Raw genomic sequence first — 16,197 nt, 5'->3', positions numbered from 1 at the left:
AGTTCACGTATGAGTACAAGTATGAGTACACATATGAGTACAGGCATGAGTACATGTATGAGTACACATATGAGTTCACCTATGAGTACAAGTAAGAGTACACATATGAGAACAGGCATGAGTACAAATATGAGTACACATATGAGTACACGTATGAGTACAAGTATGAGTACACATATGAGTTCACGTATGAGTACAAGTATGAGTACACATATGAAAACAGGCATAAGTACAAGTATGAGTACACATATGCAAACAGGCATGAGTACAAGTATGAGTACACATATGAGTACAGGCATGAGTACAAGTATGAGTACACATATGAAAACAGGCATGAGTACAAATATGAGTACACATATGAAAACAGGCATGAGTACAAATATGAGTACACATATGAGTACAAGTATGAGTACACATATGAAAACAGACATGAGTACAAGTATGAGTACACATATGAAAACAGGCATGAGTACAAATATGAGTACACATATGAGTACACGTATGAGTACACATATGAGTACAGGCATGAGTACAAGTATGAGTACACATATGAGTACAGGCATGAGTACAAGTATGAGTACACATGAGTACACATATGAGTACACATATGAGTGAAAGTATGAGTACACATATGAGAACAGGCATGAGTGCAAGTATGAGTACACACATGAGTACACATATGAGTTCAAGTATGAGTACATGAATGATTACACATACTTGTCCTGTTTCACATATCTCTTATATACATGTAAAGGTAATACCTGTAACAGTAGGAATGCAACAGCCCATAGACCCGCCATTTTCTCCGCTGAAGCAGCCGGTGTCACAGTCTTTACACTCCTTGATTATTCCTTTGGCTGCTGCACATTTTTTCACATCTTCCACAGCTGATATTTGCAAGTGAATAAAAGACATTCCATTTTTCAGGCATGTAGTGTGTGTGTGTATAAACAAATAAACCATAGATAAAGCTGATATAGTAGACATTATAAGTCTTAAAGCTGCACTCTCACAGATATACCATTTTTACAATTATTTGGAAAGAGCAAATTTTTGCGTAAATATCTGCAAACCAATGATATAAGATTGCTGACAAAAAAATCAGATCGTTGATTTCCATATTTCCATTTAAAAATTAATGTTCTATGGCTTAAACCGTTATTTTTTGTCAGCAGTCCAATATAACTGATTTCCATGGATTTCCGCAAAAATTGGCTTGTTCAAGACAAAAAAAAAGTTGTCAAAACCTTCAATCTGTGAGAGTGCAGCTTTAACAGCAACAATTACTATCAAAATCAAATACATAAGATCTTAGAAATTAATGTACAATTACTGTTCAGAAGAACCACACATGTTTTGTTATGTAAATAGTTAGGGTTGAAACCTTCCTGTTCCCCCACCCCTGTTTCTGGTAAGCAGTATTTGTTTAAGGACAGTGCTTCTTAAGGAGTTCTGAGGACTCAAAGGGGGTCTAAAAGGTTTATTCAGATTATTCTGAATGCAAGGGAAAGGGGTGTACACCCTCAAAGTCATCTATTTTAAAACTTTTTGACCAGAAAACAAAGTTGGATGTCTCTTCCTTGACCATTAAATTAAAAATTATGCTTACAAGGGGTGTCTGGCCTTTCAAAACAACAAGCTTTGTCACTTGACAAGGTAGCGCACGATTGATTAGAACAAGCGCTACACGAGTCCTTGACTATTCCCATCATGGCTGAACACTGATTCGGATCTACAAGGCAAATGAAGGAAAGTTGAACAAACAAAGTAATCGTAGAGTATAATTAAGGCACAGAAATTGTCACAATGTAGCAATAATCAGCTTTTGTTGTTAAATATTTTTGTTATGAATGTTTATAAATTATGACACGTTTAAATTTCTCCCAGCATATAATCAACACTGATATCATTTCACTTTAAGACACAGACAGTGATCTGGAACATCAGTGAATAAACATACTGATAAGGTTGTTGCCCACACAGCAGCCTAATGGAGTGTCTATGTTCTGGTCCTTGATGCACCCTCCATTGCAAGCACTACAGTCTTTGACTTCACCCCCAATGCCAGTACACATCTGAGCAGGGTCTACAAATAGCAAAATGAAGCAAACTGTATATCAAATTGTCAAAGCTTTTACCAGTCCATGGAGATGCATGCCTAGGCCCTCCAGGGAACTTTAGATATGTTTTATCTTACACATAATCTTCAAATTGTAATAGTACATTAGTACATAAGTAATGTTGGAAGAGGGAGTGTGACAGTGACTCTATGTTCATTACTGTAAACTCAATTGAAGTTCATGTAGCACCAGTAGTTTTGTATTATTTTATTTTCATTGGCATGGTAACCAGAATTTACTTTTTCTAACCATCATTTTAAAATTAATTTTAGAAACATCCCTGTAAAGTTATATCAAAATTGGCCCCGCCTATGGTTTGGGAGTACATGTAGATATCATTTTAAGCATTTAGAGGCATTTAGTATTGACGATGACACACAATGGAGTACGGACGTCCCACCTGTATTACTTAAACGACTGGTGTTTCCCCTTAATAGTGAGCTTAGTTAAAGAAAGATTATATTAAAGGAAGAGTAAAACAAACTTAACTTTACTTAAGACAATCTGAAATGACAGTTTATGAAAAAGAAGTTTCAATGAATTTGAATTTCTTCAAGTAGTTTTTGAGTAAGTGTCTGGACAAACATTGTTGCACATTATAAAAAACAAGGGGAATTTTTTCTGCAATAAAGTGCTCCAGAGGAATAATTCTTTAAGGGTTCACCTCTTCACCTCACTATCTATCTATGTTCCCAGTTTCAATTAATTTATTGATCTAGTAAAAAGCCAGGACAAAATTTAAATAAGAAATGAACAAGGGGGGATTACTGTGAAAAAGGTCCCCATGAGTTACGTTTTTGGCAGGGTGCACAAGATACTATGTTTTAATTTTTAATCAATTTTTTTCTAGAAGTGTTTGAGTCTTACCCAAGTTTCAGGAAATGAGACCATCGATTAAACATGCTTATGGTTATGAGTTTTTAAACTATCTTTCCAAAACAGAAAGTTTGTTTTCCAATTTTTTTAGTGTGCGATATTTGTTTGTAAACACATTAAAAAAATGACACAGCAATGCATAATGTAAGACAGTCAACTACATGTACATGTAAATTGAATAATAATTGAAAAATTTGATTAGTTTTAATATTTTTTCAAGGAAAATAAGATATGGACCGAATATTAAATTCTATATCAAGTATACGAGTTGTAAAAGTTATAGGTCCACTGGAATATCTTTTAACAGAACGCAATATTTCTCATATACAAATGCTTTGTTATTTATTTATTTTCATTAACCATCCATCAGTACCATCGGTGCTTTGATTTTAAGATATGAGTGTCTTATATAATTACCTTGTCCGTTGACCTGGCACACAGCCAGGCACAGCAGCGCGATAACTGCCTGCCACGCCATCAGCTGCAACGATAGACAGATATGAAGTACATTACAACTGCCAAAGATTGTGTTTAATATTGTGACTGTGATTAATACACCCGCACACCATAGTGTCGGAAAGCCAAAGTGTCAGAAGGCTGTCGGAACGCCAAAGTGTCGGAACGCCAAATTGTTTATATCCTCAAATAGTGTCATCTAAAGATTTCGCTTACTCATGAAAGACTTCTGGCTAAAACTGTCATTGTTTCTTTACCATCTTTGCATGAGTAGGATGACCTCTTTGTGTAACCTTGACCTGCCATGTTACGGTAGAAACCAGGATCTATCATATGGTAGACGGAATATCAGTCTCGGGCCAGACTCGAGGTTAAGGCTGCACTCAGAATAACATACGAGTTTTGACCTCCATAAGTGACATAGATTGTAACATAAGCTTGCGAAAGACGCTAAAAATGATCTTAACATTCCCCTAACATAACAACGTTATGTTATATCAGCGAATTGTTCCGAACTTCGTTCATTTTAACAACGTAATTAACAACATCGTTGATAACGTTTAAACGTCACCGAAGAGATGATCTGGCCCCAATTTCTCGAAACTTCTTAAGCTTAACAGGCTTAAGTCGCTTATTTCAATTAGCCAAAACACATACTGAAAATGGATTTTGATAAATGAAAAAATGTTTATTCTGATAATCATACAGATTATTCCTACATAATTTTTAAAAATTCTTGAAGAAGTAAATATAACACATTTTATAGAACAACAAAAATAGTGAGATTAGCTTAATCCTGTTATAAGGGACTTAAGAAGTTTCGAGAAACTGGGACCAGAGAAGTAAAAAACGTTGTTGTTTTCAGCAAAGTTCTGGGGCAGTCATTACGAACAGTCTCAAGTCTGAGTTCAGTCTCAAGACTCATTATTGCAAAACTTCATTTCATGTAACTTTCCTTCTATCAGAGTATTGATGATAAAATTTGCTGAAATATATCAGTATTTGAATGTTTAACTATTATTTACATATTTTTTGTAAAAGAAATGGAATAAATATGATATTGTGATCCTTTATAAAAATGCTTTTCTGAGTCTGGCTCTAGACTTGGACTTGAGACTGTTCGTAATCATGGCCCCAGGACACAACGGCATGACGTTTATACCATAGTATATATAGTTCTAAACAATCGACCCTGTGTATATCATGAACATGTTCTGATTGAAACATATTTTATTCAACATATATATTCATCATCAAAATCCATGTTTTCTACACATACATTATCTGCTTATACTTGTTGAATCGGACGATAAAAAAACATACTTTATAAAGTTTATCCTGTGATGTGTGTTAGTTCTATGTGCATTGTTAGTTGTAAAAAAAGTTAAATCAAGCGTACAATTCATAATGATATAAAAACATCCTAAACTTTTAGAAGAACATTAAAAATAGAAAATGTTTTTACGTTCATGATATTTTCGGGAAAATACAGATTGCTTTAAACAATATACAGATGAAATGCTTACGTGTTACCTAGATTCAACAGATAGCCTTAATTAGTATCCAATTATTACATGAAGTCCTATATTTTAACGACAACAGTTTTCACTGCATTTGAGTTTAATGTTCGTTCGAGCGGAAATGTACGTAAATATAACCTACTATATATTTAAGATGGTAGCCTAGTCCGCTTAACCCGGGTAGCTACATTGATTTTCAGATCATGAAATCGTGATCTTAACATAAAAGGAATATTCTAAAAATAACTCAAAAGTATAATATGACATCAACATCGTTTTGCTAGACGGGTAATGTTAGTAATGATACATGTTAAATTGGCGGTTTTAAATGTTTTTCGTTCATCTAATACTTAACTGGGCGTCAAACTGAACTGTAATATTTGCATTTACAAAAAAAAATGTTGTAGTAAGTCACTCAATATTTCTTTAAATTAGTGACTAGGGATGGGGGGGGGGGGGGGTTATCCGAGGAGGAGTTTGGAAATCTACGCAACTGATTTATAATTGAATCGCTGTCAAGTGATCGTTCTAAATATACCTGCAGGGTTTCAAGTTTTCATTTTTTCAACTAAGCTCATGCCACAAATACATGACAAAAAAAAGTATGATAACATATATATTGACGCACTTCATACCGTAAACATGGCAGATTTAATTATTTTTATATTTTTTTCACACATTATTATTTTAATTATACAAGTATAAATTAAAAGATACAAAGTATAAATAAAAAGATACTAACTTCTTACTATCTGGTTTGTATGATCGTTTGAAATATCTACTATTTTCAATAAATATAAGTCATCTTTATTAGTTATTTATTAAAATAAGAAAAATGCCGTAAACATAAAAATGGTCTGTTTCCGAGCGAGTACATTTAAACAGGCATGTGTTTAACATGCCTTTAATAGGCACGTATAAAACTTCTTCATTTTTAAAGATTAATCACCCGAAATGGAAGACGCCCATTCATGCCATTTTATTCAAAAATACCCTATACTGTAATATGAAACTTCATATTACAGTATAGGGTATTTTTGAATTTTGTCAAATCTCGTTTTATGTTTATGGCAATGTATTATTTTGGTGATATACATGTTCAAGTATGTATAAAATATAATTTTGGCTAGTTGAAATTATTTATTGTGACTTTAATGGGCCTTTGTCATCAAGCCACTGTGCAATTTACGGGAAGGTTCGAGATGGACTTTTTGAGATTCTGTAAGAAAACGGCCGAGGTGTTTCGGTTGTATCTCGAAGTTTGCCGGAGATGGCCGAGTTGTTGCGATTGTCGTGCCACAACGTAATCAGCACCGTGATATAAACATACCCAGTTGAAAGACATGTTTTGGGTTCTATGGTCCAATACAATTTTATTGAAAGAAATGTGGATATGAATCAGATGCGTGCGTATTTGGTTCTTTATTTCAATGGAATTATTTCAAAAACAAGGAAGTAAATGTGCTATATATTGACATATCGTGACCCTCTGTTTGGTTAAAATTCTTAAATGCCACTCGTGTAAACAAAACCAATTATTACCATACAGAAATCCCCCCTATATTCCCTATTCTCTAAAATAAGTTTGTATTCGGCCTATATCTTATTGCTTTACTGAATTTTAGAATTATGAATTCAGAGAATCACGAAACTTAAATACTTAATGACGACAAATACATACGAGCGGGAAACAAAAAAAACAGTGTCTAATGTGTGCGGTCCTAATGATTGTGTGTTTTTGTCTTCTAAACGATTACAAAGTCAGCAAAAGGCGAATAAATAACACGCTTAATAAACCCCACTGAATAAATGGAAATTTAGCGGTTGTTTTCGTTACTTAACGGAAATTAAAGGAGAATGGCGGACGCTCATGATTTTAGACCAAAAATAAATTTTCCCGGTAATGCATCTGAAAACACTTATTTGATCATCATTCTATCCTATGATATCGAAATTGCAGAAAAATACAATTATAGTATACAAAAAGTGTTTTGGTTTCAGTGGGTTGCCCATTTAACAAAGAAAGCAAAATAGAAAACAGACACCTTGACCACTAGGCCACCAGGACGTATTCACTAGTTATGGATATTTTAACCTTTTATCAAATCATAGATAACATCACGTGATATTTTCAATGAACTTATCACGCATCAACAAATCGCTCAAAACTGATATTAACGCTAATGAAAATTGTGGTCTTCGATATAAAATGCACATAACATAAAAGGTGTTCATATTTAGAAAATGTGAATGATTATGTCCAATATATTTTGTAATGCCATATTATGTTGTATTGTATATGTACTTATGCTTTTTTGTCATGAATTTATGACATGAGTGATGTTAAATAAACCTGAAACTTGAAACTTGAAGATGATATTTGAGCAAACTTTAAAACTTGCTGATTGTAGGTTCAAGTTTTTGGTATCTTTTAAGTTTTAACACTCCTAGTGATATACCCTCCGCATTTTACGAAACATGAGCGAGCTCCTTTAAGCGGTTTGGAGTTTTAATCGTTATAGCTATTCCAAATGAGAATTTGTCCGTTGAACATATTGGGATTAAGTCACCTTTAACAAATGCTTTTGGGGGTTATTTGAAGAACCAGTATTCTTTATTTCGGTAGTATATATTATTAGTATATATTATTTTTACAATAATGCGTTGTTGTTTAAAACTCGCTGTTTGTATAAATATATTGTCTTTATGTGTTATCCAACGTACATAATGACTGTCACATCTCTAGCTGGTAATATATCAACAAATACCACGTATGTTTGTAATTGGGCATTTATTGGAATGCCTTAACAAATATATACATCAATTGTATACAAAAAATACAAAGTTTTATTTCTTTTCTGGCAGCATTCGGAACTCCTCGGCCATTTTTTTCAAAACCAACCTCGGGTGTATGCAGGTATATCAGTTGAAGTAGTTCATAAAATTTTGAATTATATCATTAATTAAATGTAGTTGTATTTATTGATCTAAGTTTAAATTGATTGCCATTGAATTGTATTATTGCAAACATAATTAAATATCCCAAGAGTTAAGTCACAAAGTTTAACTGCTAAATAAAATGACTACGCGATCTACTTGCAGCGGACTTAAACGTACCACTTTTTTAGTATGTAAACCGTCCAAATACATCCGAGGTTGTTTTTGAAAAAAATGGCCGAGGAGTTCCGAATGATCTGGCAGATGTAAACACTGCAAACTAAATGGACACGCACAGTCGACCAAATGTTTACCAAGATAAACAGGGATTAAACGGCATTCGGAACACCTCGGCTATTTTCCATAAAAACAACCGGATTTATATGGACGGTTTACAATGTCAGAAATCTTAACATTTAACTACACTGGAAGTAGGTCGCGTAGTAATTTTGATTTTGCAACATTATGACTTTGCTCTTTGGAATTAATTATTTATGCAATAAAACTATTCACTGGCAATCATTTTAACGTAGACATACAAAATACACTGGCATTCAAACACTACAATTAGTTTATACTGTTATTTAAAATTTTGTAAACTTCTTCTACTGATGTACCATACATCCGAGGTTGTTTTCGATGAAAAAATGCCGAGGTCTCCCGAATGACTAAATGGGAGACGTACTGAAGAAGCCTATTCAGTAGGTCATGTTGGTTTATTTTAGAAAGCCTTAGAGACTCGTTACAACGACTCATTTAGTCAAGTTCTCGTAACAACAACTTATTATCTCGAAATAACGATTGAAATAACATCTCGTAACAACGACTTATCATCTCGAAATAACGATTGAAATAACATCTCGCTACATCGACTTATTATCTCGAAATAACGATTGAAATAACATCTCGCTACATCGACTTATTGTCTCATATAACGCCTTAATATCACGTTATAAATATATATAATAAACATACACATATAGAAAACCAACTGTTGTCATTGTAAGAAAGCTGTTTACTAAATAGAATTAACGTTTACCAGCATCTCATAGGAAACTAGGCAACAGCTGCCGGGGGCTTCTGTTACAAAATAAGAACAAGGCCACTGTAAATCTCAATGTGAGTTCATTTATACATTTTTGCATCCTATAGATATATTTTAAAAATATAACACACCACTGAGGGTCATGTGACATTATAAGGACCGGACAGTCAGCCACCGAAGGTGTGTAACGCCTCGGTCCATTTACCATCAGGGGCTGACTGGCCGGTCCTTGTTATGTCATATGACCCTCAGTGGTGTGTTATATTTCTGATATTATACCGAACATTTTTCATACCATTCAATAATTTTAAAGCGGTTTAAATCTGTTTTATTGAACAAAGCTAATAATGTTTACTTGCGACAAGTTTTCGCCGTTGTAAAAATAGCAAGACGCACTTACCAATTGTATGACGTATAAGTATACAGCTACATGTACATAGCTACACGTACATGGATGCTCGTACACAGCTACACGTAGATAGCTACACATACAACTACACACGTACACTGGTACACGTACACAACTACACGTATACAGCTACAATTACAAAGTCATACGTACACAGTTACACGCACATGTGCACGGCTATATGACTTATACAAAACTACATGCAAATAGCTTCACGTACATAAATACAAGTACAAAGCTACACATACAAGTACAAATAAACACAAACGAGTACAAATAAACACAAACGAGTACAAATAAACGAGTACAAATATACACAAACGAGTACAAATATACACAAACGAGTACACAGCTCAAGTACTAGTACATAGCTACACAAACGAGTACACAGCTCAAGTACTAGTACATAGCTACACGTACACAGTCACATGTACACACCTACGCGAACAAGCTACACATATATAGCTTCAAGTATATTGATACACTTACAAGTACACAGTTACAATTATACAGCTTCAAGTAAACAACAACACGTACACAGCTACACATACACATCTACATGTACACATCTACACGAACACAGCTACACATACAATTACACGGCTACAAGTACACATCAACACGAACACAGCTACACATACAATTACACGGCTACAAGTACACATCTACACGAACACAGCTACACATACAATTACACGGCTACAAGTACACATATACACGAACACAGCTACACATACATTTACACGGCTACAAGTACACATCTACACGAACACAGCTACACATACAATTACACGGCTACATGTACACATCTACACGAACACAGCTACACATACAATTACACGGCTACAAGTACACATCTACCCGAACACAGCGACACATACAATTACACGGCTACAAGTACACATCTACACGAACACAGCTACACATACAATTACAAGGCTACAAGTACACATCTACACGAACACAGCTACACATACAATTACACGGCTACAAGTACACATCTACACGAACACAGCTACACATACAATTACACGGCTACAAGTACACATCTACACGAACACAGCTACAAATACAATTACACGGCTACAAGTACACATCTACACGAACACAGCTACACATACAATTACACGGCTACATGTACACATCTACCCGAACACAGCTACACATACAATTACACGGCTACAAGTACACATCTACAAGACTACATCACGGAAGTAAACAGCTACACTTACAAGTAGACACTGTCACAGTTACACGTATACAGCTATACGTGCAAATACACAGCTAGCCTAAACGTACACAGCTACAGAAATATAGCTACACTTTCAAGTACACAGCTACACGTACAAGTGCACAGTTTCACATAAGTACACAGCTAAAAGTACACAGCTACAAGTACACATTTACGCTTTCAAATACAATCACACGTATACAGCTACATGTACAAGTACACAGCTACATGTACACAATTACACTTTCGAGTACACAGTTACACGTATACAGCTGCGTGTACAAGCACACAGCTAACCTACACGTACACAGCTAAACTTACAAGTATACAGCTACACGTACACAGTTACACTTTCAAGTACCCAGTTACACTTTCAAGTACACAGTTACACTTTCAAGTACACAGTTACACATATACAGCTACACATACAAGTACACAGCTAGCCTACATGTAACAGCCACGCGTACACGGTGACACGTTCAAGTACACAGTTACACGTTTACAGTTACACATACATGTACACAGCTAGCCTACACGTACACAGTTACACTTTCAAGTAAACAGTTACATGTATACAGCTACACCCACTTCGTGTTTTGCAACTTGTCTAGTTTAAACAAACCCTATACGTTACTGAGAAAATAAGAAAGAATCACTGTTTTGTTACAACCGAATATATACAGTTATAAGCTCCTTATACCAAATGCTAAAATCAGAAAACTATTTTTGATGAACGGATTAAGTTACAAAATCAAACTAAAACAGCAGGGACTTGTGCAGTTAAGTTGCAAACGCCTTGAGCTGTAGATCTTTTATCGTAAAAATCAAGTATTACAGTACAATCAACAACAAAAAAACAGGAAAATGCTAACAATCCACAATACAGGGATCAAGTGACATGTTGATTTTGCAAACATGACCGTTTATAGCAGGGGTGGATTCAGGATTCGAAGTAAGAGGGGGCATTACTTAGGGGGCGTAACCTTTTGAATTGCGCTCCACCATCAGGACCGAATTATTGTGTTTAAAGGGGGCGGGGGGGGGGGGGGTAACAATATAATTTTATATACTAGTAGTCCGAAATGGTGCATGTTTGGGCGTTTTTATTACTTTTTTCTCCTATATTGAAATAACAAATAAACTCGGACGATATTTTGGAGGGGGGGGCAAGCACCAGACGCGCCTCCCCCTGGATCCACTAGTGTGTAGTCTACATAGTTAGATTATTTGAGAAATCTTCGTACAACGTACAGTGATGTTTTCCCAGTTTTTAACAATTAAAAGCTTGTAGACAACTAGTATACACTATTTTAAATTGCCAAGCGATCGCGTTAAAACCAGTGTAATCACCGTCACGGCATGTATATACATATATGGTCGAAATAAGAGATAAAAGAATACTTTTTTCCTTCATTAAATTCTATAATATAAAATAATGTATTATATTGTTATGTAAAGTACGCCGAAACGTTTAAGATAATAAACTTTACGTGGCTGTTTGGTTTATTTTATTCAGATAAAAGAATAACATTATTATAGTTCTGTTTTTATGCTCTGGAAATAATACCGAAATGTACTGTCGCCTGTATCATGCCCAGTTCCAGCCAATGATTTTGCCTATTGGCCCTGAATAAGTACCACGTGCACGCTTATTCGTGAAGAAATGCAGTTTAACATCTTATGAATGTTTGAAAATATATAAAAGAAACATTTGTAATACGCAACTCATTTATTTATAATACAGCTTAAAATAGTGATTATGAAAACTGCCCTCACTGCCAATGTTAACATTATCTTAAATTCAATTTACATAAACCTTTTTTTCCTTCATTAATTCTATGATATACTATCATGTATGTAGCTTTAGAACCGTGACATATGTTTATATATAACTATATTTATTACGACAATGTACAATTGTATAGATCGAATAAACTGTCTGTTCTTTTCTGTTAATCTTTTAATTGACTTGTTGACTTTATAATTTGGTTCCCCGTCCGATGGAAATATGTCAAAATCATCGCTTCTCCACCTCGCCTATCTTTATCAATATTAAGATTTTACATAACATTTTCTAACGATTACAAAAAATAAATAAAAACTAAGTAAGTAAGTCAAAACAATGAGAAATAATTTCATTTTTTAACTTTTAATTTTATGTATTAGTTAGATGACATGAATTAAAATCTTAATGATTAAGAATGGGTGTAGTGAGCCTAGCTATATTGCATACAGTCATTTAATTTGGCAAACACTTAGCTTATGAAAATAACATCTAATAATGAATATATACATCGCATATACGTCATATTTAATCATAGCCAGTTCTCTCTCATGAAAAATTGTTGCTGATATGGTTGATATAACACCCATGCATTGACAAAAAAGTCGAAAAAGCACGAGTTTCTTAAGCAAAACAACATGAAGCATGTATAAGTTAAGAAAAATACGCAGGATCTCTGTCAGAAATGATTTTCTTTAAACAAAATTCTCATAATGTCAGAAATGATTTTCTTTAAACAAAATTCTCATAATGCCAGAGATGATTTTCTTTAAACAAAATTCTCATGATCTCTTTCAGAGATGATTTTCTACCAATAAAATTCTCATGATCTCTTTCAGAGATGATTTTCTACAAATAAAATTCTCATGTTGTCTGTAAGAGATGATTATCTTTAAACATAATTCTTATGATCTCTGTCAGTGAGGATTTTCTTTAAACAAAATTTTCATGATCTCTGTCAGTGATGATTTCAGACACCTCAGGATCTCCACAACAACGACAACAACAACATCATCATCAACAACAGCACCACCAACTCCAACACTGACACCACCAACATCATCATTTAATTAATAAATCTGAGTTGCAAAAGACCTACTTTAGTTAGGTTACCCGCTTAATCTGTTAATCGAAGGGTCGGAAAACTTTTCTTTTTCAGCCATTTATACAAAGATTTCGCATTTTAAACAAACATTATTCATTAAACCTAAATAGGAAACAAGTCATGGACAACGTTCATGTAAAAGGCAATAAGAAGGCCATTTATTCAACCATAGATGTCGTATTTCAAACAACTTTTGTACCTGGTGAACAAAACATTGCATATATTAAACGGCTATAAAGGAGAACTTCTTACCTTGTGTAAATCAATAGTTAAATATCCGATTGATAGTCCGAAACGAAAACAAAATTTACACCACAAATAAAAATGTTATGCGGGACGTTCGTACTACAAGTTCTAATCCAACCCTGTTGGATAAATGAATGGATAAAGTATAAAACCAATATCGACGGTTCAGACTATTCAGGCAATGGTTGCGCTTCACCGATCTATAGATCGGACATCGACCGTGAACGTCTTATAAACTCGAGTTACGTATAGAATTGATGCGTTTCAGAAAAACTCTTTCAAATTTCAAGGACGTTACAATTTTTACACGGTTCAAAGGGCGCCGAGTTGTAATGAAAAATGCAAGGAAAACCCCGTGACGAATGCAACGAAATATATCAACATTACATAGTTCGGAACTCCGTGATTGTAAAAAATGAAATAAACAGTGTCTCAATTTTTACCGAGTCCACAACAAACAACAACTTCCCAGGGGCGGATGCAGGATTTGACGTTAGAGGAGGCGTAACTAAGGGGCGTAACCTTTTGACTTGCGCCTTCCTCAGAACCGAAATTTGGTTTGAAGAGTTGGCGAGGGGGGGGGATTTACTTTATAACAATTTTTAGTCCAGAATGGTGCAATTTGGGCGTATTGTTTTGAAATTAAAGGTAAACTCGGAATATTTTAGACCCCCCCCCCCCTACCCCCGCTAGATCCGCTAGTGTTTCTGACTCCATCAAAATTGTAAGAAACATCGTAAATTTGACACGAACATTCATTATTCATTCGGAACACCTCGGCCATTTTCCATTGAAAACCCCCTCGGATGTATGCAGGTACAGTAGAAGTAGTTCGTAAAATTTTGAGTAAGAGGATTAACCAATTGTGTTGTGTATTTTGTATAAATCTAAGTTTGAAATGATTGCCATGGTTTTATTTCATAAATATTTAGGATTCCCGTAAAATAAAGACATTTAATGTAACTGCTGAATTGAAATTACTACGCGATCTACTTACATTGTAGTTAAACGTAAATATCTCTGACATTGGAAGCCGAGGTTGCATTTAATTGGAAATGGCCGATACGTTCCGGAAGTCATTAATTTACATATGTCTTATGTCATAAACATATTTGTTTTATACAAAAATGTTGTAAATTAAGTCTTAGCGAAAATCAAAAAATGTAAATACAAATGAAGCCTGAAACAATAACTTTTCAAAGTCATAATCTGCATAAATCGCGGTTTTGTGTAAATCGATGTATAATATATTCGTAAGTATTTGTGCATATAATTATGCACCAGTAAATTGTAACCACTTCTCCCCAAAAGGGACTTTGACTTTTGGTCCAGCCAAGGTCGAGTAAAAATCCCCGGCATGCGGGTACGATCTGCTAACAATAAACCAACCATAATGATTTTTTAAGTGTACTTGTCTCGTTAATAAAAAATATGCAATTCACATAAATATATAAGAAGCAGGAAATACAGTGAAAAACTTCAAACTGAAGAAAAGGAAGTTAGAGAGAGGGTAGGAACACTTAAATTAAAACAAACCTATGTTGTTTTTTTAAACATATTGTTAAATAAAAATACTTTAATGTATATACACATTTAAAAATAGCATTAAGTGTTATTGTATCAGGGCCGGATCCAAACAAGTCAGTGTTGGGGAGGGGGCTGTGAGAAAATTTTGAATTTTTTGGACGAAATGGTGCATTTTCCAGTACTACTTCACTACTTGAAAGCAAATTATTATTATTATTATTATTAAAATGGACGAATTTTCCAGCTGATAAATCGTATAACAGTAGATTTTGAAAGTTTGAAATTCATTGTTAAATAAATCGATCAAGAAACCACAGTGAAAATTACATATACAAAACTTCTTCTCTAAATGTTGTGTGATTATTTATTTGAAGCTCAATTAAAATCATTTGTATACAATCAAAAGGTTAAGTAAACTTGAGGAAAATTATTATATAGTTTCATCTTTTGTCATTTATTAAAAAATTTCTGTCATAAGTTTGATAGAATAGTGTACAGCCGTGTACAGATATGAAATATATGCATTTGTTTTTAATCCTAACTTCAAGTATCAAAAGGCGATTTAATTAAATTTCATAGTTTGTGTTATATTTACATGAACTTAGTCATTCGATATGTTATGTTATTTGACAGAAAGAGTGGTATAATTGATTAAAGTTAAAATTAAATCAATTAAAAACTTTTTAAGTAATAGTTTAACTTATCTCCTTACATTATTTACATTCTAGACGTCACCCGAACTAATATATCGCGAATAATATTTTTTTAATAAATTTTCACCCGGTCCCTAACCACTCAGAGACGACACTTACATACACGTCGACGTCAATCATCGTCCAGTATTGCGACCAAGTAATCAGCCTTTTTTGAATGAATTTACATGCACATCATTTTAATGTTACACCTCTACATAAAATATATATTGATCTACAAATTTGCTAC

The 16,197-nt window shown here is 34.1% G+C and overlaps 1 protein-coding gene across 3 annotated transcripts in view; it reads right to left on the bottom strand.

Annotated features, from left to right (window-relative positions):
* LOC128223771 (uncharacterized) overlaps positions 1 to 13,889 on the bottom strand; it is an 89,180-nt gene extending 75,291 nt beyond the window's left edge. The window contains exons 1-5 of one of the 3 annotated variants that reach the window (XM_052933142.1): positions 13,735 to 13,889; positions 3,414 to 3,477; positions 1,961 to 2,086; positions 1,610 to 1,732; positions 762 to 887 (exon numbers count right to left, since the gene is read on the bottom strand). In XM_052933142.1, coding sequence (XP_052789102.1) covers positions 762 to 887; positions 1,610 to 1,732; positions 1,961 to 2,086; positions 3,414 to 3,474 — 436 coding nt within the window. In that variant the 5' untranslated portion in view covers positions 3,475 to 3,477; positions 13,735 to 13,889. Of the gene's footprint in view, positions 1 to 761; positions 888 to 1,609; positions 1,733 to 1,960; positions 2,087 to 3,413; positions 3,478 to 4,978; positions 5,105 to 13,734 lie in introns of those variants that run through there. The other 2 variants (XM_052933143.1, XM_052933144.1) reach the window with 2 other exon arrangements.
* Positions 13,890 to 16,197: the final 2,308 nt, after the last annotated feature.

The sequence above is a fragment of the Mya arenaria genome, chromosome 17 (assembly GCF_026914265.1).
Source record: "Mya arenaria isolate MELC-2E11 chromosome 17, ASM2691426v1".
Lineage (NCBI taxonomy): Eukaryota > Metazoa > Mollusca > Bivalvia > Myida > Myidae > Mya > Mya arenaria.
Note: the sequence above shows the minus strand (reverse complement) of the source record. Positions and strands in the feature narration are given on the sequence as shown.